Genomic DNA, 26,035 nt, shown 5'->3' on the forward strand with positions numbered 1-26,035 from the left:
AACACTGCTTATAATGGTAACACAATACTGACTGAACAAAAAAAGCCGCACTTATTCGGCGTTCAATTTTTGTTATTTATCAATTTATTTACATGTTGAAACTGTGCTAGTAGTATAATATCTTTAAATCATCAACGTAACCGGACCTGAATTATTCAGGTAAGCAGAAACTACATATAGAAATTGTACAATTTCCATAGTAAATAATGATGGCCACTTGTTATCTTGTTATTTAATATTCTATCTACGTTTTTATTATTGAAATGTAGCATGATTTATAGCTATTATTGTTATGTCTCTAACGTATAATAAGCTTATATTGCTAAATTACTACGAAATTAATCAAAAAAGATAGTAATAAGAGAAAGCACTGTCAATAACCTTTGACATGTGTCATTGCTTACGTGTCATCTCGTCCCGACTCGTACCTTCATTTTGTGAACCTAGCCAGTTCCCGAGGTGCCCATGTATTTTTTCAAAATATACCTCATATCTTTGTGGCAAGCTGTTTATATATAAATACTATATAAACTAAAGGTTTGTATGTATATATTATCTTACAACTTATTTAGCCCTTTTCAGTTCTAGAGCAGTTCCATTTTACTTTCAGAATCTATTCAGTTATATTATGAAGTATCGGTGATTGAAATAGGAATTAAATATTAATCTACATTAAATTAAATATACTTCATAGTATATATATATATGATCACTATTTAGTTTAATATTGTTTGGATATAAACAATATTTGTTTAACAAATCAATGTTATGTAGATTTAGAAATGTAAAGGGTTATCCTCTTAATCAATCTTTTAATGATTGAATTATTAGATTGTATATAAAAAGTTTTTTATCTAAACTCTAAAAATGCATTTTATTACTTACTAAAAGATTTGTTTATTATACTATAATATTAAGACATCAGATTTTTAAATGTTATTAATTAATAGTTTTCAAGTAATAATTGAATAAAAATGAGGAAAATAAACAAATGTGATATATTTTACAAGAAAGAAGACAGCATTATATTCATATTTACAGTGTATTATGTTGTGCCCATGGACTGTTTATATCTATAGGTGACAGTTTACCATTTGGTTGGCCGTTAGCTTGTTTGCTACCTGTAAATAAAAACTTTAATAAAATTCTAGTATGATACAAATCTAGATAATATATACATATACACGTATATATATACATATATACGTATATATATACATATATACGTATATATATATACATATATATATATATATATATATATATATATGAATTATATAAATCTCAAGAAATGTATAAAATGTAGATAATTTCATTCAACAATTTTTTATTATTTTTGTCTTAGAGTTTTTCTCTTAAGAACATACTATTTCAATAGCTTCACTTTTTGCATAGCCTATAAAATATATAAGTGGCCATTTTGTGTATTGTAACACTTGTTACACTATGAAATTAACTAATTATAAAATTTATAAGGTTTACTGTTGTGATCCCTACAAAACATTAGCCATAAACTATAATGCCAAGGATTTATTCACTCACTCACTCACCTATCAATGGTTGGTCTTTGTGTTTTCTATATATAGTATATATGAATTTACAAAATAAGTATTTAAGTATGTCTGTTTAGTCTGTGACTAGATGGAGTTGTATAATAAGTACATTGATATTAATTATTATTATTTTTCTCTTTACAAAGTTTTCTATACATGGCTGAAGCTAAGTGTTTCAAGATATCAATCAAATATGGTTACATTAGTAAGAATTTAGGCACTAGGCAACATGTATTTAGTAGCTTTTTGGAGGACAGTATATGTAGCTGGTTGTATATGCAATATTTCAAGGTTTGTGTGAAGTGTATTCGAAATAACACCCATTGAAGATAGTGTGATTGCTACTGTTGAAGTATGAAGATACCACTGAGATTTAATTTCTATGGAAAAATCTATACAACTTCGAGTAAATTGTTTTTCTAAGGCTGTGAGTGTTGCAGATTGCTATGTCTATAAGGAAAACTATTTTGTTGTCTTTGTTGAGAATAGTTATTTCTGGTCTTTTATAATATATTGTTTTTGATGTCTGTTATAATTAGTATTTGACTGAACTTTTGGTTTCGGTTAGTTTCAGTCAGAATTTCTACTGAAACTAAGGCCAGTTTCGGTTTCAGCCAAAACTTTCGGCCGCGCTGAATCTTTCTGTGTGTGTTTGTCTAACTGAAAGTTTTTTTCAAATTTACTTCCAAGAGTAAGTCATAATTTTAACATGTTTTTACATATAAATATATATGACATATTTGTTACATACTTTAAATAGTGTTTATTATTACCCTTTAACTATCTGTATGTTTGTGTAAATAATTGTGTAAAAAATACACTTGATTTCAGTATAGAAGAGAAATTTTAAATGTTTCAGTAAGTTTTGGTTTCGGCCGAAACTGAGACCAAGGCCGAAAGTTTGGTTTCGGTTTCAGCTGTAAAACCTGTTTCAGTCAGACACTAGTTATAATGTATTGTTTTGTCTGTTCTGATGGTTTATTCCCAATATATTTTGTAATAGTTGTTTTCAAGTAATGTTTGTGGTTGGTATTTGTAATATGCTGGTTTTTCTGTGATTATATTATATTGATTATATTAGACTATTACATATTGAAAAATTTTTGCTACTACAATGTCATGTCGGTGTTTGTAATTAGTTTGGACTATGGATTTACAGGCACTGGTCACATGTTGAATTGTTTCTGAAGTCTCATGGTTGCGGTATGCCGGTTATAGTAATAGTGTGAGTGATATGTTTTTTAAAATCTTTATTATTATCCACTCAGACCTAGATTGGCATTATGAAAGCTTCACTTTCAGGGAATAGGTCTCCATGAATTTGCCACACATTCAATGTTTTTTTGTCAATATGTGGTAGTTGTAAACCATGGTAATGGCCTTCTGTGCAGTGATTTTTGTTGTCAATTTAAAATCTTGTCCCTATCCTGTATAATTTTTACATTCCATTTGACATTACTGTCTTCTAAGTTTAATTGTGTAAGTAACATGTTTATGTGTATGTATATTTTGTGAAATTCTGATTTTTCTGATTGTTTGTAAAAGTTATTTCTTAAATTTGTTATGAAGATTAACAATATCACTTAAGAGGGTAAGGTGATAAGTTTTCAGCCTGGCCATAGTTTGATTTTCATTTAATGAGATTATAAATCCTGCTTAGATCTATTGAATATTTGAAAGAGTATTATATATTTATACACTACTTTGTTAGCATATACTGCACTTACGGGCTGAGACCAAGTAAGTGCAGTGTGTGAGTTTTTGTGTGTGTGCACGCGGGCCTATGTGTGCATGTGCATGCTCACGCGCCTGTGGCTATGTGTATGTAATTATTACATTTTATTTAAATTTTCTATTCTTTATTTTCAAAATGTTTATTTTGTTTTTTAAATCTAGATTTACAGGTTTGTTACATCAAGCAGTTCTAAGGGTTTCTATTAATTAAAGTTTAGGGGAATCTTCTTGCAAGAATTTGCATACGATACGACATGTATTTAGGATGACTGCTTTTTGCATTGTGATCTATTTCTTATCAATCTATTTCTTATGATTACTTGTTTGATCAGCAATACGCTGCTCAGTAAATTTACATTTGGATATCGTTGAACAAATTCTGTGTAGTTTTGTTTTATGTAAGTAGTTCTATTTATTTCAATAGGGACGTATAATATATGTATATATATAGGACGCATATTGTTATCCCATTTCATGCAGACCTTAACTTTACCAGTTTCAGTGGTCACAGAATGTGGGGCTTGTGCCTCCTACGAAATACCCTCAACCAGTTCTATTGCATTACATTGTATATCCTGAATTTCAGTTACGTCGGCTGTGATCTTTTTGTCGATAGAGACCCATCTGTTTAGTTTCTCATCGCCAATAGATTGTATGCTCCCATCAGAGGTTCCAGATGCGCCCTGCCCATCGCCCCCGTAAAGTGACGTTATACCTGTCTTTACCTCGTCTCTCCATTTTTAGTGGGTTGCTATTGAACTGTTGGTCGTACCAGTAATATGTCAGTCACGTATCTGACCCCTATTGAATCAGCTGGTTGATCCAGACGTATGAGTGGATTTGAGGAAGCTTATTATTATTGATATTTTTATATGCTCTTTGTTCTGTAATTAACATATTCAGTCTGATTAAAATTTTCGGTCAGTAGAAAGCTCCATTTTCCATAGTCATATAAATAATTGTAAATTACTTCCTTTGATAAACAGACAGACATTTAAGTGTAAACTCTTGAAAAAGAAACTTTCATATTCTATATTAATTTTCATCTATTTGCAGGTGGAAAGGTGGATGCAGCTAATGCAATGGAGCTGCAAGCAGTGTTGGTCCTTTGCGGCGTGGGAGTTATTGTGGTTGCTGTACTATTGCTAATGGGGTTGTTTTCAGCCTCTGGCACTAGTTATGAAGAAGCAATAGCTCAGCAACGCAAAGCAACAACTGAACTGCTTGCTTTAGCTGAAAATAAGAACAAACCAAAGAAGAGTAACAAAAAAGCTAATAAGAAGGTAAACTCTCATGCAATATTAATTATGACGAATAAAAGATTTGCCACTTTTACATGGGAAAAACATGACAGTTGTAGGTATTTAATTAAATTACGTAGCAGATGATTTGGGCATATAGAAGTATTTGGTGTGACATGAACAGTTATGTTCGGATATCTATAATTCTATATGTATTATAACTTAGAAGCATATAGCTATAGTATTTTAACATTTGCTTTTGCAAATGCTGTAAGTGTACTATCCTATGAATGTTATTTTCTCTTATATAATTAAAACTAACTTAACCATAATATAATTACGTTCTTTGTAACAAACAGTTTTCGCTCCTCAAGAATTATTAAAAAATTCAATCATTATAGAATATTGTGCATCCAACATAGGAGTAAACACTTGTGATTAAGAAAAATTGGTAAAATTCACAAAAATATCTTAGTCACAAAAAATTTAGATACATTAAGAAATTCCTTTTTTTGGAAGCTTTGGTGCAGAATAAAAGCATGTAGGAGACTGTAGAAGACCTATAATGAGAGACAAAAAATACTTATCAGAAGGCACCTTTACTATACATTGAGTGTTAAGCTACGGGTAAATGTTATTTATTCATAGACAACTGACAGAAAAATACATGAATGATAGTGATAAGTAGAAATAAATAGAATTTTTGTTCTTATTATCTTATCTTTATAGGTATGCAATGTTTAAGAAATAGGGTTATCATAACTTTTATATATAATCATTTTCTCAATATTACTATGAAATATTTATCTACTTATGCTAAATTAAATTCGGGGCAAACTTTTTTTTTTGCGTAGCAATAATTTACTTTTTAGGCAGCAATTAATTTTGTTTTAGTACTTAATATTTTATGTTTCTGCAGTACAGATAAATTTAATCAATTTGTTTTTGTTTATCTTAAACTTAATTAGATTTCTTTTTGTATTTATTAATAGTTAGCAAAAAAGGAGAAAAACAAGGATAATACTGGATTAGCGACTGGCAGTGAGTTGGAGAGTGAGGCACCAGCTGAGAGTGGCGTTGATGATGACGTTGTACCTGCATCGAAGCCGCATGTTGAATTCTGTCCACCAGTAGTTGTTGATGTCCCTAGGGATTCCCCTCCAAACATTAAGGTAAGTTGACTTTATTATCGGCTTATAATTTTATTTACTCAATTTAGAATAACAAAGAAACTGACGATCTACATAATGAAATGTGGTAATCATTATTTGTAGAAATGAAACATTCTATGAGCATCATAGGATACATCATACCTTTCATAATTTTACTTCTAATACTGTCATATGTCATATATGTACTAAGTTGTTGTGATCCTTTATTTCTCTATATATATTTTGAAAAATAAGTAATTTATATAATTCGAGTATCATAAAAATAATGTTTTTTTTCTTAATTTTTTTCATTCTTTTAATTTCTTCATTGTTGTTTAAAAAAAGTAGACTCTTTTTAAACATGGACATTAGCAATGGTCTATATTTTAAATACACTATCAGGACTTATAATACATATTTATATCTAGTTTATACTTTGACTAATTCAATTCATCTGCACTTGATTGTGCCATCCAGCGTGATATCATCACATGCAGCCTATGATGTCACTCGATGTCAATGTGAATATAGGGATTGTTAGTTTTACTAAATCAAATATAATTGAGTAGTTTGTTCCACCATTGTATGGTAGTCTTATCTTCTGCCTTGTTTTATCAATTTTTTAGGGTTGGCTGATGATTACAAGTGGCCATCCTTTTTTAGTAAAAATATGTGTTAATTATTGAAATGTATTCTTTAAAATTAGTGTTTGTGTTCATTAATGGGGTCTCAGAATTTTTTTTTTTTCTAGAATATATTACCATTAACAAAACAAAAAATTCTAATAACAATGTATCTGTACCAATGGCACTCCACAGTACGAGGTATGTACATACCTATTATTAGTCCTGTTGGTGCAGATCTTAGATTATATAGATAGTGTCTCCATGCAAATGCTACGACAAAAACATGTTAACTTTTTTATGAGGATGATAAGGCACACATTTGAATTATTAGTTTAAATTAAGGTAAATAAGTGAAAGTTGTAACCTAAAATATTATTACTATGTTTATTCTTTTATAATATATTTATTTTATTTATATATTTAATTATATTATTTATTTATTATCATTATTATATTCCCAAGAATGTGGTAAATAAAACCTCATATTTTTTTCATATTGCTTTGAAAATTAATAACATTTTAAGATGAAGTTTAAAAATCGCTATCTGTGGACCCATGTATACTTTAAATATAGATGGATAATGTCACTAAAATTTACAATCAGTTTAAATTTTTCTTTTTTTATTTAAACGATTCTTTGAATATGAATATCTCAGAAACTTTGTAGACTTAAAACATGTATTGATTTCAGAATTAATGGAAGTGGGAGCCATTTTAATTTTATGCGTATGGGTTTTTGGAAATATCTATCTATGGGAATGAAAATATGAGTTAATTGTAATTAAGTTGACTAAACGTAAAAATTATTGAATTGTATATATAACAAAAATCCTTTAGAAAAAGTATATATAGATGAATTAAAAATCTCCATTTTGAAGTTATATTATGTAATAAAATTGTACAAAATATAATAATAAAGAAAAATAATTCAATTCTTATTGAAAAAACTCCACCTCATTTCGGGAATTTAATTTCAATTGTTAGGAGTTTTTCCGAACACTTGCAACAATAAAAAATGGCGTGATTTTTTTTTAAAAAAATGTGAAATACTTAAAATTTTACATAATTACCGGTTATAAGTGATTCCTGTTATTAGTTCTATTTTTGTCTTATATGTATGCTTCTTTTTAGAGCGCAAAAACTCATTTTATTTATTAAATTATTAAATATACATACGTCAAGATACATTATGTGCGTAGGAATACTAATAAAAAATAAGTCAGCTGAATTGCTGACAAAAAGTTGACCGCAACTTATCGCACTACGGTGGAGCATCACCGTTATCACGACTAGTACCTTGGTTAGGAATAGCGGAGCCGCTAGGACCCCGTTCCTGGTCGTTTCTTTTTGGTGTTTACCATTACAAGGTTTTATCTGTAGTTGCTACACTTGGCAGGCGGGTTGGCAACCATAGTCAGACTTTTGGTACTGTTTCAAAAGGAACGCTGTTGCCCACTCCTCGACCATAAGATCCCTTAGTCGCCTCCTTCGACACCCACGGGAAAGGAAGGGGTGGCCTATTCTATGCCAAAAAACGAGTCAGCTAATTTGCAATTAATTGATATAAATTTTACCTGTTTGTAAGCCTCGATGCTCCATCTATATAATCTAAGGTGAATCAAGTCAAACAGATGAAAGCTTTTTTTTTTGAAGAATTTTATTTTTCTAGAATTTGATTGTATATAGATTTTTTCTAGAGGAAAAAAATATTTTCTCTGGAATCCTATTAATAAATACTAACACTAACTGAATTTCGTTAACTATCATGTATGACTAGTCTTTATTATATCACTTTAATTCACTCATTCTATCCCTATGATAATTTCATCAATTTCATTCAATTGTTTGTCATGGAAACAAACTCAATTTACATTAAAATATAATAGTATTTATCTCAGTATATATGCACATTATAACTCTTAAAATATCAGGAGTATCACGAAATGATATTAAAGTGTGACATCTAATGTCTGTAAAAAGTTCCTTTATAAAATTAGTAGGAAATAGGATATGTATTAATTTTTTTTTAATGGGTGAAAATGGAATGGTTACGCCTTCTGTACTATTAGTATATGCTGGCGATGCGCCAGTGAATGATGATACTTGAGAATGAAAGCAGGTCAGTTAGCCCATGGTGGCTAATTCTACAAGAATTAATTGTGATGGTTTTCAAGAGTGGTTCCTCATAGAGGTTGACCTGATAGTGTATATTGCTAGCAATGGGGCTGTAAGACCTTATTACTAACAATCCCTTTCCCGCCTGTATTAAATGTCACCTATCATAACAACATTGACTGTAGGTAAAGTTATCATAATAAGTAACATTTACCTATTTATTGGATGTAATAGAAGGGGATAATTATTCAAAACTCTGCACTACTAATATTCATAAAATTGAATTTCTTTTAGAACATAGGTCGATATGCGAAAATGACTTTAAAAATATTTTTACAAGTAGATTTTAAATATTTGTACGGAAAGTCCAATGTCGAAAGTATTTGCTGGATTCCGGGTACTATACCCTTATCTTATTTTTTTTATATATTTTTTTATTTATAAATAAGATACCCTTTATAGTATGCCATATATTTTAACTTGTCATTCTTAAATTTGCTAATTCTGCATCTGCAATGAATCAGATCTTGTAACATTGACTATACTTTCTCACACTTTTAATGTACTAGAATTTACCAATACTTACCACTAGTATCACAGTATGTGTTCACTTTGTATATATACATATGTACATAGGGCTATATCTGTACAGATCCGCAAACGCGGTAAGGATCCTAAAGTTAAGCCGATACTATTAAATAAAGAGGATCCGAGCTGCATTAACGATCCAAACATGCTGCCTTCACCCACTACTACAGTCTCCAATCGTTTCGAGGAGATGCACCCCAAGGACGAGTTCGAGTTAATGCAATCGTCACTCACCACCGAAAAAGTGAGTTGCTCAGCTGCGCTCCACTTGTCAGTTGTCGTGTTTGTTTTTTTTTTTTGGATTGAAGTTTCTGATTTTGTTTTATCATTGGTTTCTTTTTCTGTTTCATCTTTATAGAGATTTCTCATATTTTAACTCGGTTATTATGACTATATATGTCCATCAAATGTCATGTTGGGGAATAACAACTGAATGATAATCATACCTTCTCAACTAATGCATGCTGCATGCATTTCTGATGGCTTGGTCCTGATACTTATTTCCTTATTGAGATCTAAAAATATATATGTGAGGGTGAAATAAACAAACATTGTGAAATCTACTTTTACTGATTTAAAATTCATTTGATAAACTAACTTCAGTTAAAAAATTGTGTATTTAATGTAGACTTAGTAGTTATCGTAATAATAATATTAGTAAGATTTTATTTTATATATTGAGTTATTAAATTGTTTGTCTCATAGCTAACAATATTTATAGGATATAAGTAGAACGGTATTGAGTTATAAATATTCTTTTTTTATTTATTAGTTGCCAGAGAAGAAAGAGGAAGTGGTTGAGAAAAAGGAGAAGAAAGAATCGAAGGTAGTAAAAGGCGGCAAAGCAGCTGTCAAACCGGCGCAGCTTCCTGAACCCGTGAAGGAAGAAGCTGTTCGGGAGCGTCACAACAGCGGCGATGTACCAAAAGAACAACGTAAAGGTATCTTTTATTTATACATGGAACTTTTTTAATCAGTATCCAATTTCACTTTTTAACTTTACTGTCATGTATTTTTATAGAACACAATATGGTGTTCTATAAAAATATGTGACAGTAAAGTTATCCTAAAAATATTGAGTACTGACACCGCGCATTACGCGCGTGGATAAGTACCTACACCGTATTATTCTCCTAAGGTCATTCCCCTCAAATCATATACATAAGTTGCGAATTTTCCTTTCATACTTTTACGAGCTTAGGACCGTCAAAATGCAAAAAGTACTTTGTAAATTGACTAAACACAGTAAGTCTCTTAATTAGTGAAAATTATATAAGTACCTCCGCGACCGATGCAGTCATCTCCATTCTGACCTTATATAACGCGACATAGTGAGGCATCATTTCATAGTATTCACAATATGAGTACATTATAACGGAGGATGCCATGCACTTAAAAAACAAACCGATGGATAATTAAAAACATTTCGCGTACGACTGACAAACATAGAAAAGAAAAAGTAATTTGCACGAGGGTGAGAGGAGGGGGCACTTTATTGCCGCCCACTAGGCGTCTGTTCTCGTCGTTGCGTTAACCGATATGATTCCCCTCTACCCGCGCACTATCCCCTCGCTCTAGCAGCATTCATTCAAAAACTCAGCTACGTACTTATTTTTTTCTTGTGTGAAATTTAAATTCCCGCAAACTACGTGTGTGCGGATTTGTATTTATTGTAGAGTATGCAGTATACAAAACATTTAAAGACTTTTTAATGCATTTAAATTTTACATTACTTATTTTTATTTTTTATGTATTCTATAAGTGATAAATAATGATACCACAAAATATATGAACTTATGTGTGTTTATGATATTTTATTTGATTTCTTCATACCGTGTAAACTATTATTTGGTTGTGTCTTGACATTTGAGGAAATATTGTTTAATCCAAATTAAGAATCAAACTAAATAGCTGAACCTTGAGGATTTCTTTCATATTTTCTGTTTGTGATCGCAATAAATTGTTATCTAATTTATCTCCGAAATCAGAAATCATCGTCATTCTTAACTTATAGGTAAAAAAGTAGAGAAAAAAGGCAATGAGGAGGTGGCAGAGGTCATTCGCGAGGAGGTGGTTCCTCCATTGAATGCCCCACAGCCGAGTGAACTCACCACAGAAAAATTACTGAAGCAAGCTCTGACTTCCAGTTCTGCACCATCAGTTGCCTCCTCACCACCAGCCACTAAGAACAAAAAGAAAAAGCCTGAACCCAATATTGTGACGCTCATGGGTGAGTTCATTGATCATGTAAATATAGTGTCTAAGAAGTATATTTATAATTTTATTCGGTAACAATCTTTATAATTTACATACAGAAACATTAGAAAGTGTTGTTGAGATTGTGCCATATGTTTTAATTATCAAAATTCTTTACTAATCAGGCTCCTGTTGCAGAATTACAATAACTTAGCAGTCAAGAATTGCAGTAAATTAAGCAATATCTTTTTAAAGAAATGTAGGTAGAAATATATTGTATTACAATATCTTTACAGCTTAACATAATCACTATGAAATTTGGTATACACATACTATATGGGATGGAGAAGGATATAGGCTATTTTTAAAGTTTTATTCCAGTCACGCAAATGTAGTCTCTTGACTAGAATGTCTTTCCAGGAACAGGGGTAGAAAAGGGAATATTATGTTGGTTTGGTCATATACAAAGGTTTTTAACAATCAAAAGTCGGGCGCCAATGAGTATGTGTAGATGTCGCTAGAGTTCGCCCTAGTTCGTTAAAATATGTGATTAAACGGGAAATAACTGGATCCACGTGGGTGACATCCTAAAAAACATGTCATCGTATTCATTTACTGTATTGTAAATCTAATTTTATACACAATAAGGACTTGAATTATAAATAGAAGAGAGATAATAAGTGGTTCTTGATTGTTAACAGCGGGCGACGGCGGGGCGGGAGTGAACGTGGGCGAACTAGTACGCGTGGTCCGTGAGGCGCCGCTCTCGCGCACAGAGATACAGATTCTCACCGACGCGCTGCTTAACAAGCATCACGACCCACTGCCCGAGCACTCTGAGTGGACTGAGGTCTGCATTACAGACTTGCTGAACTTATATTGGATACTAGTTATTTCTTATAGCTTTCTTGAATCTTACTACTATTATAAATACGAATTTAAATATGTGTTTATTATTTGCAGGGGCCGAATGACCCTATACAGAAGTTGAAAAAGCAACTTGCTGAAAAGGAGAAAGCTCTTGCCGATGAAGTGGAAGCTTCACAGGCTCTTCATGCAAAATTAAAGGAGTTGAGGTAAAAATTTAAACAGTAGTGGTAACTATAATTATTTTCTATCTTTTTGTTCGTTATTTCGTACGCGTGGATTTCAGATGTAGAAAAACCAGTGAGGTAGACCACTTCCAGATAAGATATAAGATAAAACATGCATCATATTTTAAGTTAAGTTAGACCTTCAGGAACACCACTGTGAAAACCGCATCTGATTTAATACAATAGTTTTTGCGTGATGCCAGAACAAACATAAATGACAGGCAGACTACATTTGTAAAAATTGTTACTTCATATTTAGCTTTGGAATTATTTGAACACAATTTTTTTTTTTTGGAAAATTGTACTGTCAGAATAAAAAAACAGTACAGTATATTTAGTTACAATATGTATACATTCGCCTAATAACGGATATAATAAATATTGGCTATCCAATATATAAACTTATAAGGAAGAACCTGATCGAAAATAATGTAGATATATGACCGGTATGAGCGATATTAATGGGACCCAATATATATGTGTCAGACTGTCATCGATATTCTCCATGCATATGTTTAACACATGGTGCGTGTGTTGTGACAGGGCGACGCTGAACACGGAGCGCGGGCGGGCGGCGGCAGCAGGCCGCGCGGCCGAACAGGCGGCGGCGACGGCGCGCGCCGAGCTGCACACGCTGCAAGCGCGTCTGCAGCGCTTGCACGACGACAACCGCGCCCTGCAGCAGGACCACCACCTCGTATGTCACCATCTCTCTCTCTCTCATACATACACGCACACGCTCATGCACACGCACACACGGACTCCGCGCCAGTATTTACAGTTTATAGCTACAAGTGGGCATTCTAGTATTAGGCGATTAACAGAGCACGTTATAGCGATTCTTTCTTTGATGGTATCAAAACAGGGAAACAGTTGAAATATTTATTTATATAAAGGTTAGTTTAACATGTTTCTAACACTAATATTGTTTACAAGATTATTTGCAAACAATCTTACAAGATTTTGAAAATGATGGTGCAGTGTCATAACACTCTGCGTAAATTTCTCTCTTAAAACAATAGTATTTAAAAATTTATATTTTTTACAACTTAGAATGGCAAACAACTGTGGACGACAGAAACAAATATGTAACATTAACTATACAATATTTTTTGCAGCTTCAGTCTAAACTGAACGCTGAAGGTGAAGCCCAAGCTCAACGAGTTCAAATGGAGATGCATATTCAAAGATTGACAGAGGTAAGTATCTACAAGAATGTTTTGATAAAAGTTGCTGCTGTTATTAACATTTATATTTCACCTATGACTTCGTCTGTGTGACGGGGATATGTTGATTAACCAAGCCTATGTCCTCTTTATATATAAATTAATGCTAGTATTTAAAAGCGTTAATACATTAGCTTACAAAAGTATGGCAGCGTCGTTTACAATTGTTTATTAACTTACAAAGTATTTAAAATAGCTCCGTTGCTAATGTTTTCATTTGCTTTCAGAGTACTTAATCAGTTGGAAACATTGAAAGTTGTTGAATTGTTTTTGTATTGCGACGTTGCCGCACTTGGATAAGGCGAAGTATAAACGTGTTTAATGACCTTTGTGTGTGTGTGTGTGTGTGTGCAGAACGAGGCGCAGCTGGTGTCGCAGCTGAACGCGCTGCAGGCGGAGGTGGGCGCGCTGCAGGCGGAGCGCGCGGCGCGCGCCATGGAGCTGTCGCAGGCGCGCTGCGACGCCGCCTCCGTGCGCGACGCGCTCATGCTCGCGCAGCAGCACCACGCCGACCTCGCGCAGCAGCTGCAGGTCACGTCGCACGACACCTCTCTACACACGCACACTCACTACACTCGCTGTACTCACTCCACTACACACTAGTGTTTTGTAGGGAACAGACATCATGGGTATCCATAGGGATGCTACGATATATTTTTATTACTAGTTTATGGGAGAAACGTTTATTGTAATGTTAATGAAAAATAAAAACAAAAAATACGCGATCAGATCATTACAGGTATTGCATGATTGATCATCGTCGCTTAGATTTTTTTTATACCACTGAAGTAGCAAACAAGCATACGGCCCACCTGATAGTAAGCGATTACCGTAGCCTATGAACGCCTGCAATACTAGAGGTATTACGCGCGCGTTGCCCACCCTGAAGAAAAATCTTTACTCCCCTGTTGAAGAACCCCATGTTGTTGTCTCGTGAGAAAACCTCAGCAGGGAGCTCATTCCATAATCTGAGTGTTCGTGGTAGAAAACATCTCTGAAACTGGATGCATGCATTATTAATGTAAGAAAGGTATCTGATGTAGAGTCTTAATATTGTTCATCGATTTTACAGGATGCAAATCGAGTGTGCGGTGAATATGCCGAACAGCTTGCGCAACAGGATTTGAAGTTTTCACAGGAGAGACACACTGGTATCTAGAACTTTGAACAAAAACTTAACAATGACGATTCTTAAATGCTTGATTTTCATAATATTGCTTTTTTTTCTTTATTTGTAGATTTTTACGAATATGATAATAAAACATATTCAGTTAAAATACACAGATATAATGATGCGCTTTTAGAGTCTGTTTTTATTCAATTCTTACCGCAACTCTCGAATCGAATAAAAATTACTACTATAACATTTAAAACTTACTTTTTGTCTTACTATAAGAAAATGTATGTTTTATAGCGACAACCGAACATCAAGCAGAAGTTCAGCGGCTAACATCACGTGCACAGACGGCAGAGAATAATATAGAAAAACTGAGGGAAGAAGTCGAGAAACAAAAGCAACAGGTAAAGAATTTATTACTTTATATCTATATAAACAAAATTTTATTTTAAGCATAGAATTTGCTTACAAAATATGCAAATAGTAAAACCTTTTCTCCTCGTATTTATTAGCAAATGCATTTACTAATAACTTATACCTATGGTCTTTACTTTGACAGTTGTCAAACGAACTCGCGTCACTGAAAGAACAGTTGAAAGCGCGCGAGTCGGAATTGGCGGAGCTGAAACAAATGAAAGTGGTACCTGCACAGAATGGATTGCCTCCCACGAATGCCAGTGATCAACATAAGGTAAAGTGAAAATGTTTTTTATTATTATTTTACATATACACTTTTTTAATTTTGTAACATGCACTGACAGACCATTCCTAGATTATGCTACAAAGAAATCTTAACTGGATAAAAAATATATCAATTGCTGATTTTGCTATTATTTCAAAGTTTCTTTTTCATTTTGAATACTGATAAATGAAATTCAATTTTACACTGAATAATGTTGTCATTAGGCCGCGGAACTTGCCAAGGTCGAGAGTGTTGTGGAATCTCTCCGTAGTGAGTTGGCAAACGCACAAAGTTCCAGCAAGGAGCAACGCGAGCAACTTGCGCGGCTGCAGGAGCAACTCTCTCAATATCAACAAAAGAATAACGTGAGTATTTGATACGGACACTTATCAGTAAGTATTTATATATTGTAGAAATTATATATCATGGATTTTTCGAATCGTTACGAGTGATAGTTTATTATTTTAACACTGTGCACTTTTTTGCATCTCCCAGTGATCCTGTTGCATGATTCCTCAATAATTATTTATCACTTAGCGTATTTTTCTTCATCTATTATTTTTTTTCTAAATTCCTAGACCATGACTTTATAGAATTTTATTTTCGAGTTAATTGACCTGAGTTGTAACAATAGCTCAATACATATTTGACTATTTTTATTGTGAGATACAAAAAATTCTTAAAATGGCTGTTAATTATTATCTGTAGAGATAAATGACCAAATATGGTATAAATCTATTTTGGATATCATAATATCTAATTTAAAATCTATTAATCATATATTAATATTACCTTAATCGTTTATTTTTTGTTTCTAATTCATTAACTTTCATATCGGCATTTCAATGGTGGAAAGGCTATTTGAATTAAGTGCAATTTATTATTTAACAATATAATAAATGAATAAATCATAATATTTTTAAATGATTTGTATTATAATAGAAATTTTGCCCACCTGTTTTTCGGCTGACACATTCTAGGAGAAAAATTTCAAAAGATATCACTTTTAAATAAGAAAAATGTGGACTAGAATTTTTCAAACTGTCTAGTTACTATTTTATACGCATATCGTTATATATATATACAACTTATATATATATAACGATATGCGTTAACGTACGTTAACGTTAAGTAACTTATACTAATCTACTTATACTTAATCTAGAAAAAATCTGTAGATTTAATAGACATGTAATCATAATGTAAATAAACAGCGTTGGTTCGAATTGACACTTAAATCCAAACTACTTTCCACCTTGGATTTCATTCATATTTTATTAAAATTAATCTTAACCATTTTATATAACTCCCTTCGCTTAGGAGTTGCGAATTAAAAACTGGAAAATAATGGAGGCATTACAATCTGCTGAAAAGTCTCTACAGTCAAAAACAGCCAGTGCGTTGCCGGCCCAAGACTCGCTGCACGTAAGTGTGTCGCTTTTCCATTTTGTAATCTCAGTGTACAAATACATATACTGCGGTAACTTTGGCCGGCTTCGCTTTTCTGTATTACAAGCATAAAGTGCGTCGTTGCTTTCCACCGAATTTTGTATTTCGTTGTAGGCGGATATTACATTATCAAATATGTCAATATATGGACTAAGCTAGTGGTTCATTTTTAATGTCAATAAAGTGTTTATATTATATTGGTTTGTGAGTAATATAATGAGATTGATTTTTACTTTTAGTCTATCTGTATACACTATGATTTAATCTATACATATGATCCTATATACTTGATAGTGTAATAACGTGCTCTAAATACGTGCTATAACAGTATAATATGTTTATACAGCCGAATACAAAATATTTATAAAATTCAAAATTCACTTTCATCCTCTTATTGTATGTTTTTTTATACTGGGCGGCATAAACAATTTAATGGCCCATCATCTGAAAAGTGGTAATTATGACCAATAGGCATATGGACATAACAATATTGTATGTGTTTTTTTTTAATGGATGATAATGGAATGGTAGCTCCACTCGCGCTATCGGTATACACCGGTGGAGCACCAGTGAATAATTATAGGTGAGGATGAAGTAGGTCAGTTAGCCCATCGTGACGAATTCAACAAGAATTGTTTACGATGGTTTTCAGGGCGAACCACGTGGAGGTCGATCTAATAAGGCAATTGCTAGCAATGGGGCTGTCAAACTCCATTGCTAACAATCCCTTTTCTCCCATATTGTATGTGGTTACTACTTCTACAACAGCACCTCTGACATAGTAAACCACTTTTATTTAAGGGCCATTTTTCAGAAACGTACGAGCCAGGGTCTACTGTATACATGTGTGTGTGTGTATATATATATATATAGTTATATAAATCTATGTGTGTCAAATGTATGGAAATACTTATTGCCTGAGTGTGGTTTAGAAAGTTAAAGCGATTTGGTAACTCACATGGATGGTGGTAGGTGGCGGTGATTTAGCAATCGTATGCTCATTTTTTATCAGGATAATTACCAGTTCGCCATTCATGATGGTTCATAAACTTGTTTGCGTGTATGCGATAAAATAAACATCTGTGTTCCTATTTACGATTACTGTACATTTTTGTTTTTAGGAAGCAATATCGAAAGCACAGGAAGCACAGTATAGTGAAGTAGCGAATGTATTGCGCGGTGCTTGTCCGGTCGCAGCGCCTAATTCAGTGGCCGGTCGCGAATGGCTCCTGTCATTTGCAAATAATCTTAAAAAGGAGTTGGAGAAGAGAGAAACGGAGAGGAAACTTTATGAGAAAAAGACTTCAATCCCACAGACTACAACAGCACCGACGACAGATTCCCGTGTCAATGAGCTGATCACAAAGAATGAACAACTACAGAGTGTCGTCGATAATTATAAGAAAATTATAAATGATACTGTAAGTTTATACAATTTTATTTCAGTTTTATATACCTCATTTTATAACAAACTATCCTGCTAATGTTCATATGACAATAAATTCAGCTCATCAGACTCAGAAACTTAATAGCACTGCAATTGGGAACACAAAGTGATTATAAACACCAACACTTCAGACACATCCGAATCGTCCTTCAGATAATAAACAATGATATCTCCACCAAATAATTTATATCCCTACAAAACGATGGATAAGTTGCCATTTTGCCTTCCACAAGAGTTTGGAATTGGTAATTCAATTATAATTTTAACACAGTTTAGGTATAATAATTTAGATCCAATAGTAATACAAACTCCGAATATGTTAATTCTTCTGTATCGAGTAGGCTTACTTAAAGTTATATAAAAATAACTATTAATATTTAGTTTTTAAAATGGCAAATTTACAATAATCATCTTTCGTGTCTTAGGAGGGTGTTCTTAGCCAATTACAACAAAATGTAACATTAGAAGAACGAAGGTGGGCGGAACAATTGGCAGAAAAACAACGTGAGATAGATGATCTCAGGAGTGCAGTGATGCAGGTAATTTATATTAACATACATTTTTTATACATAGGTTCGGTCAGCGTCTTATTTCGATTAACTCATAAAGGTTTTCAAAACTCCTTTACTTCGTAAAAGATGATGATGTATGAAGTCGACGCTGGCTGATTATTATTTTGCGGATTGTAATATTTGCATTTGATACTGAGTTATCATCTACTAGTAACGTCCGCGAGAATTGCTGTATATATGACTTGGTAATAAGCAAACTTAAAATACCTTAAAAACCTTTAAAATTTAAATGGTTAAAAAATTAATACATCGTTTAGAGAAAGATAGAAAAAAATAAATAATATGTATGTATATTTTATAGTTACTACTTATTAAATATATTCAACTTAAGTAAATAAAATCCGGTTGTGTCGATACCTATAATTAGTATTTGTTTTATTGACAACATTTTTATATAGGAACCTTTGGCCTTCGCATACTCCTGCATAGAAAAGACATTACCTACCATCACAGCAGAGGTACATACTGGACTAAATGTCATATGGCACTTGTGTTCTTCTGTGTTAAGTGTGCAACTATGGCGTTAAAGTTTTCTATATTACAGGCTTTGTGGTAAATTCTATCTCGAATATTATTATACTTTAGAGAATATGGGAAAGTTTATATAAACATATATATGAATAATAGATGTGCGTAGGCGGGCGGGTAGGTATGTGTAATATCGCTTTCCCCAATATTAAATCATAAATATTATTATTGATTTTGAATATCAGAGGGAAACTATATTTCAATATTTATTTATCTCAGTTGAAATCTCTGGTATTCTGAAATCAAAGTGGTACGAAATAATACTGCGTTTTTCAACTTTTATTATTTAAGCATCCATAGTTGATCAAATTAGATTTTATTAGGTATACATACACGTTACCTATATTATTCTATTGTATAGAGAGTAAAACTCGTGCATGGACAATAAATCATAGATAATCCAATATGTTTTTCTATGATCAGCAAATTTTTGGTCATAATTAGTTATAATGGAAATTTAAATGTTAAATTTATCTACGTTACTTGGTAGGTTACAAGTCACTCCTCTCTTTCCTTTCCCCTTTTGTCCAGTACAACACATTTATGTCATATGTTGGTGACGGTTATTAACTATTGCAATGAGGATATTAAATAATTATTATCTATTAATTTGTGACTAGATGCAGAAAAAAATTGACAATTTACAAGCAGAACTCGAGCGAGTACGATCTGCTAACCACAACCACAGTTTTACTGAATCTGAACGGCATGCAGAGGTAAGAGAAATATTTAAAGTAGTTATTATCTGCGACTTCGGATTTTTGTATATGACTAATTTCGTGTGCTAATAAATTTGAAAGTTCGTAAAGATGTTTAAATTACTGAATGGATTTAAATTAATATTGACATACACGGCGATTATACCTTTAATTAGGAATAGTTTTTATATTGATACACGGGCGAAGTCGCGAGGTAAGAAATAAACTACTTTCTAATTGATAGTGTTACCATATTATTTATAAAAAAATTCGTTTTAAGCCCTCTATAACAAGGAAACGCTTATCATAAACCTATAATGGCAAAAAATGTTATTCGTAAACGCACTATAACAAACGAAGGCGAAAACGTCAGATAGCAATCCTATAAAGTTAAATAGTAATCTAGTAGTATTAATATATCTACCTACCATAAAGACATTTTAACCTCAAAATTAGTTGCATTAAATTATAAATTTTTATTTTCTATGACCTAAAATGTGAACCAGTTAAAAATCTGCGATTTATTTAGAAGCATTTATCTACTTTAACTATTACACGTTTATATCACTTTCTGTTAAGTATGGTATTTAGTGTAAAAGAAAGAGAGAAAACGGTTCAATAACTAAAATAGGTTTATGATAGTTTTGACATTTTTATGAATAAGAAAGTAAGACTTATGTAAGAATGTCTTGTTTAATCTTTCTTTTTACTCTCTTTCAGGAAAGGCTAATGGCTGGATTGTCAGATAAATGTGGCATTGATGTGTGCAATGGACCTTTACAGGTAATCTTTTATATACATACTTTATTTCATACAAATTTTTCCTTAAACAATCCATGAAGTTTTTACTTACAAGTTAGTACTATCCCCCCCCCCCCCTCCAACCCCTTAGCGTTCGTTAACGTACTGGTAGCGTATACCGATAGCGTTAGGGGTGGACCCCTACCGCTAGGTATACGCTACCAGTAAGGAATGATAAGTGAAGATGAAAGCAGATCGGTCGGCTCATGGTGACGATATCACCAGATTATAATCTATAGTTACGATGATTCTGTGATAGCATGATGTTTGGAGGTCAACCTGATAGTATATTGCTACCAAGAGCGCAGTTAACAACCCATTGTTTCATCAGTATACAAAACATTTGAAGATTTAATATTTGCTTTGAGGCTTATAAATTAGTATACAACGTTGTATCTTATATCTTTATATGATATAAACTTCCATATCATAATTGTGTTATAAAATAAGTATAATTGAATATTGATGATTTTTGCAATTATATATGAATTTGAATATTTTAAATATGCACGGACGCCCAAAAAGTAACTATAAAAATTGCAAAAATACTTTCGATCCATACAGAAAAGAGCCCATTTAATTTTTTTTTTTTTAATATTGAAGGAGATAGAGCAAATGGAAAACTAATATTTTATATATATTTTAGTATACAGTTGAAGTTTGTTTATGTGACATTATTTACATTTACATAATTGTTTTATTTGACAGGTTGGGTTAGAAGAAAAATAACAATTAAATAATTCAAGATTATTTAAAACAGTATCGGGGTGTCATTCCTATTTGACAAACGAAGTCGGGCACAGGTAACGCTTGCGTACATACGTTGCGTTGCCGCCGTTGGCTCCTTCAACGATAAGCGCCACGTTTGAACTTTTAAAGTTCTATTGAATAAGTCCGTCAGATAATACGATAAACTACGAAATATATTTTACTTTATACTTGTATGGAAAGACATGCACAAAACTACTAAAAGAGTGCTGTTTTATGAATCTAATAAAAGTATTACCAATATAATAAAGCTCCCTGTATATCTGTATCATTTATATAAAAATTACCCACATTAACTTTCAATGGACACAATAAGATGCTCAAGTTAGTATTAAAAAATACGTCTTAATTTTAGAATAATTCAATTTTGAATGCTTATGCATAATTTTACGATCATTTTTTAAAGACATGGCGTTTGTTATTTTTGACAGGAAAGATTTTAGTGACAGAAAGTACGTAATTGATGTGTGCAATAATAACTATTTTGTTCGAAATGAGCATCAGTGAAGTCCAATATTGCATGCTATTTCTTTTATAAATATTTTTGTAAACTCGAATATGTCTATATAACGATGTATTTATTATACATAAAGAGTATCGATTCATTTGAGCTATTAAAGTTTGATGTTTTAATGTTATCATTTAAGTTAAATGTTTGTGATCAATTTGGCAATGACTACAATGTACATTAGTATGTTGATGCTTCCAATCATATTTTAATATTAATATTGTAACCTAATTTTACTTTCAAATTTATTTATAAAACAACTTTGAATAAAATCGAGCATATATTTACGTAAAAATCTGATGTTGATAAAATATTTTTATTTACTGTGTTTTTTTTTTAATTAGTTACTACAAAATGTTAAACATTTTTATTGTACAATAAAATCTCGATTATCCGAATCAAATAAAGCCGTATTCCGTATAATCGAAAATCTAGATAATCAATTTGAAAGTCAAATCAAACAATAATTAAATTTTAATATCTTTTTTTTTAATATGTAAAGGGTTTTACAATTAAAAATTTTGATTGGAAATAATTAGATATCAATCTTTGAACGTAATGAATCACATCTTTTCATAGCGGCAAAGTCCCTGATGCGCTTCAGTTGTAACTGTATGGGATTTGATTCATCCTCTTTCAAACCTTATAAAAGCAACATCTAGATCTTCAAAAGCTTCTGCGTGAGATGGTACTTGACATACGTCACCGGTTTTAGTCTCTTCTTTTTCGTTACTATTCAAATTGTTAATTATTTCTTCATCAGTTAATTATAGAATCCAGGATCTTCACTATTGCAGTTCAGTCACTCTTGATATTTTCTTCATCACGCCCATCACCAATGCTTTCATCACCAATGATTTTCATTGCTTCTGTAATTTCTTTGAAATTGTCTTGCGATTTAATTGAAGAATAGAATGGAATCTTTAATAATTTATTTCTATTTTTGTTTTTTTATATTTATAATTCAATACTTTAATCACATAAAATACGTCCAGACATGGGCTGCACACATACTCTCTTTTGTAAGAATCAAGTAAAAACTGCGTTCTCTAGAATTTAATGGCTTTACGTTGCTAGCTTCCATCTTCCTTCTCAAGCATGCAGGAGAATTTCAATGTGTAATTAGAATTATTTTTTATATCTGATATCGCAGAAGCTCCTGCATATATTTGCGCCAAATTACTGCTAGATTCAATATTTTTTTTTTAACTGTCAAATATTTTTACTTTGTCTTTAAAAGACAACACTACTCTTTTTCGTTTCGATCTTTAACGCAAAAAGTAAAAAAATGAACACTATCGTGCAAATAAATGAGAGCTTTAGTACCTACACGTCGGAGGCGGAAATAAACTTTGAGCCGTGAATAAGTCCGGATGATCGGTATTCGAATAATTGAGATTCTACTGGATTAGAAATTATGGTTATTTGATTGAGTTAAAGGGGCATACAGAAAAATTATGATATTATAAAAGGCCTGAAATGATGTATTTAATTGGCCCATTATTCATGTATAGCTGCTATTACTAAATTGAGCTTTTTTTTATTTTGCAGCTGCCGAATTATGAGTTAAGTATTTTTAACGATTTTAAGGGATGTTATTTACTCTTTAGATTTATATTATTTATAAAAAAAAAAATAGCTTTTTGTATCTAATGCATAATCATTTCTGTCAGTGCCTTAGGGTAAGATTTGAATTAATTAAACTGACTGTTTCATTTCTAGTAATAATTAAATCAAAGCTTGATAGAATAGGTAATTGTTTCAGTGTTTATTTTATTTGAATAACGTGGACACATTTAATTTAGTACCTAAGTAAATCATTGTGTCAAATGTCCTGAAAATGAACATAGTTGTAGTAGTATGAAATGTAATTGTAAAATAAGTAAGCCACTTTGTATGATAAATTAATATATTAGATAAAGACATTATCAAATAAAATATTTCTTAATCATTATTTTGCTTTTCATTTAATATTAAACTAACTTAAGTGAATGGACTACGCCACACGGCATTTCATATACGAGTAACCAGCTCTAGTTTTACCACAAAATGATATACAGAATAAAATTATTTCAGAAAATGGTTAATTTTAACCCTTATCCATATACGGGTTAAAGCTTATATGTAGTAAATCTAACTACGGTTAAGTGTGAATAAAACATTTTATATCTAGAAATCGAATAGAGATCGGAATATGAAATTATTGCAGATATTGAAGCCGAATCACGAAATAATAACAATGTTTATTTAACAAAACAATAGGCAGAGAATTGTCACTATACATTTGTAAATTAACACTGAGTGTACTTACTGACAATAATACTGTTTTAATGTAATCAAAATTATCAGTACATTAAACAATTAGCATCTACGTGTAATTATTATTCGTAAGTTAATAAAATATTAATATTGACTGATGTACTGATGAACGACTGTAATCCACAATATTCCTTTATCCATAATACTTTTAAACAGAGAATAGCCGTGTAACCGACTAATACGAAACGCGATGAGTCATTGTTGAATCTTATGCAGATGCCGTAAGGTCTAATAATAAATGGCGAACGTCGAGAAGAAAAGAAAAAAAAAAAATTGTCGACCGTTTGTTTATTTTAGACTAAAAAATCGACTGGAAACGCACATACTTCCATTGACGGCATTACACACCAAAATAATGGATAGTGGGATCTACAACTTTGTTAGCTTCAATTGTAAGAATGTGAAGCGCTCTATAGAAGGGATACGGGAATTATTTAAAAGAGCGGATTTTTTTTGATGGGTGAAAATGGTATGGTAACCCCGCCTGCGCTAACGGGATACGCTGGCGGAGCACCAGTGAAGGGTGATAGATGAGAATGAAAACAGGCCATTTAGCCCATCATGATGAATTCATCAGGAATTAACCATGATAGTTTCCAGGGGGAACCGCGAGGAGGTCAACCTGGTTGGGTATATTGCTAACAATGGGGTTCTCAGTCTACATTACTAACAATCCCCTTACCCCCGTAAAAGAGCGGATATCATAGCCTTGCAAGAAACGTGGTTGTTACCGAGTGACCTATCATATTTGTACAGCATCGATTGCAAGTTTACCTCTACGGAAACTTCAGTGATCGATACAACGGAGGGAATACTGCACGGGCGACCGCACGGCGGTGTCGCGATCCACTCTGGCGGCACAGTGTATTTTCCAATGTTGTAGTAGTGCCATGTGATAATCTCCGCATATGTGCAATAAGAATAATGTTAAAAGGGCGATCAATCCTAGTGGTGAGTGTCTACATGCTTACCGATATGTCTACAAACTATTATTGAGTGTAATTTAGATATAGTTTCACCTAAGATAGAAGAATTAAAATCTGAACGTAATAATGTATTGTGGAGTGACAGAGGCATAGAACAAAACGACTCATAATGAGTTTCATTCTCATTTCAAATATCTTGAGTTTCCATCCTAGTTTTATAACTGTGCCGATCGGACTTGTAATATTATACAACATAGACAGGTAATTGATATCAATGTTGAGACTAGACGTGTGGTGGAAATTAGATGTACTACTAGTGACTAGTGGCAAGGCCACATATCGATGAAAACTCATGGCTATTTGTGAGTCATATGCTGCATGTCACGGACTGATACACAATGCTGTGAAAAGTGTGGTCATGGTCTTAATTAAAATAATTATAATTACTATAAAATACGTCTGCTCTTTTTAATCCTTACGTACATAATAATTACGCAATAATAAATCAAAACAATGCAGAAACAATAAATGTTGCAACTTGTCGACAAGGAGTCGCGAAACATCCATGAAAAGAGCTGTTTCGCTGCGTTTGACGGTGAATACGGCGGAGCAGCGTTGAACGTGGCGGAACAGCGCTGAACGCCCCCTCTATAGCATTCGCATGATAAATACAAATTTATCCTCATTTTATACTGA

The 26,035-nt window shown here is 32.3% G+C and overlaps 1 protein-coding gene across 5 annotated transcripts; it reads left to right on the forward strand.

The window, feature by feature from the left end:
* Positions 1-24,048, forward strand: LOC113519893 (ribosome-binding protein 1). 5 transcript variants are annotated; one of them, XM_052900612.1, is made up of 22 exons: positions 1-159; positions 4,344-4,570; positions 5,521-5,700; positions 9,073-9,252; positions 9,781-9,949; positions 11,023-11,238; positions 11,906-12,054; positions 12,168-12,280; positions 12,842-12,995; positions 13,417-13,497; positions 13,879-14,055; positions 14,597-14,675; positions 14,939-15,045; positions 15,201-15,332; positions 15,548-15,688; positions 16,644-16,748; positions 17,894-18,193; positions 18,645-18,758; positions 19,190-19,249; positions 19,940-20,035; positions 20,738-20,800; positions 21,527-24,048. In XM_052900612.1, the coding sequence occupies exons 2-22, from the start codon at positions 4,370-4,372 to the stop codon at positions 21,545-21,547; spliced, it is 2,838 nt and encodes a 945-aa protein (XP_052756572.1). In that variant the 5' UTR covers positions 1-159; positions 4,344-4,369; the 3' UTR covers positions 21,548-24,048. The 5 variants fall into 5 exon arrangements, with proteins under 5 accessions (XP_052756572.1, XP_026760909.2, XP_052756575.1 ...); XM_052900613.1 differs by lacking the exon at positions 1-159 and adding an exon at positions 380-537; XM_026905108.3 differs by lacking the exon at positions 19,190-19,249.
* Positions 24,049-26,035: the final 1,987 nt, after the last annotated feature.

The sequence above is a fragment of the Galleria mellonella genome, unplaced genomic scaffold (genome assembly GCF_026898425.1).
Source record: "Galleria mellonella isolate WM207_F2 unplaced genomic scaffold, CSIRO_AGI_GalMel_v1 utg65, whole genome shotgun sequence".
In the NCBI taxonomy this organism is placed as follows: domain Eukaryota; kingdom Metazoa; phylum Arthropoda; class Insecta; order Lepidoptera; family Pyralidae; genus Galleria; species Galleria mellonella.

Bases quoted from the DNA above. Each gene is read 5' to 3' on its own strand.
- LOC113519893 (XM_052900612.1), top strand. From the start codon at position 4,370: ATGGAGCTGCAAGCAGTGTTGGTCCTTTGCGGCGTGGGAGTTATTGTG. The intron at 12,281-12,841 runs GTAAAAATTTAA...GTGTTGTGACAG, and splicing joins GCAAAATTAAAGGAGTTGAG to GGCGACGCTGAACACGGAGC. The intron at 18,194-18,644 runs GTAAGTTTATAC...TTCGTGTCTTAG, and splicing joins AGAAAATTATAAATGATACT to GAGGGTGTTCTTAGCCAATT.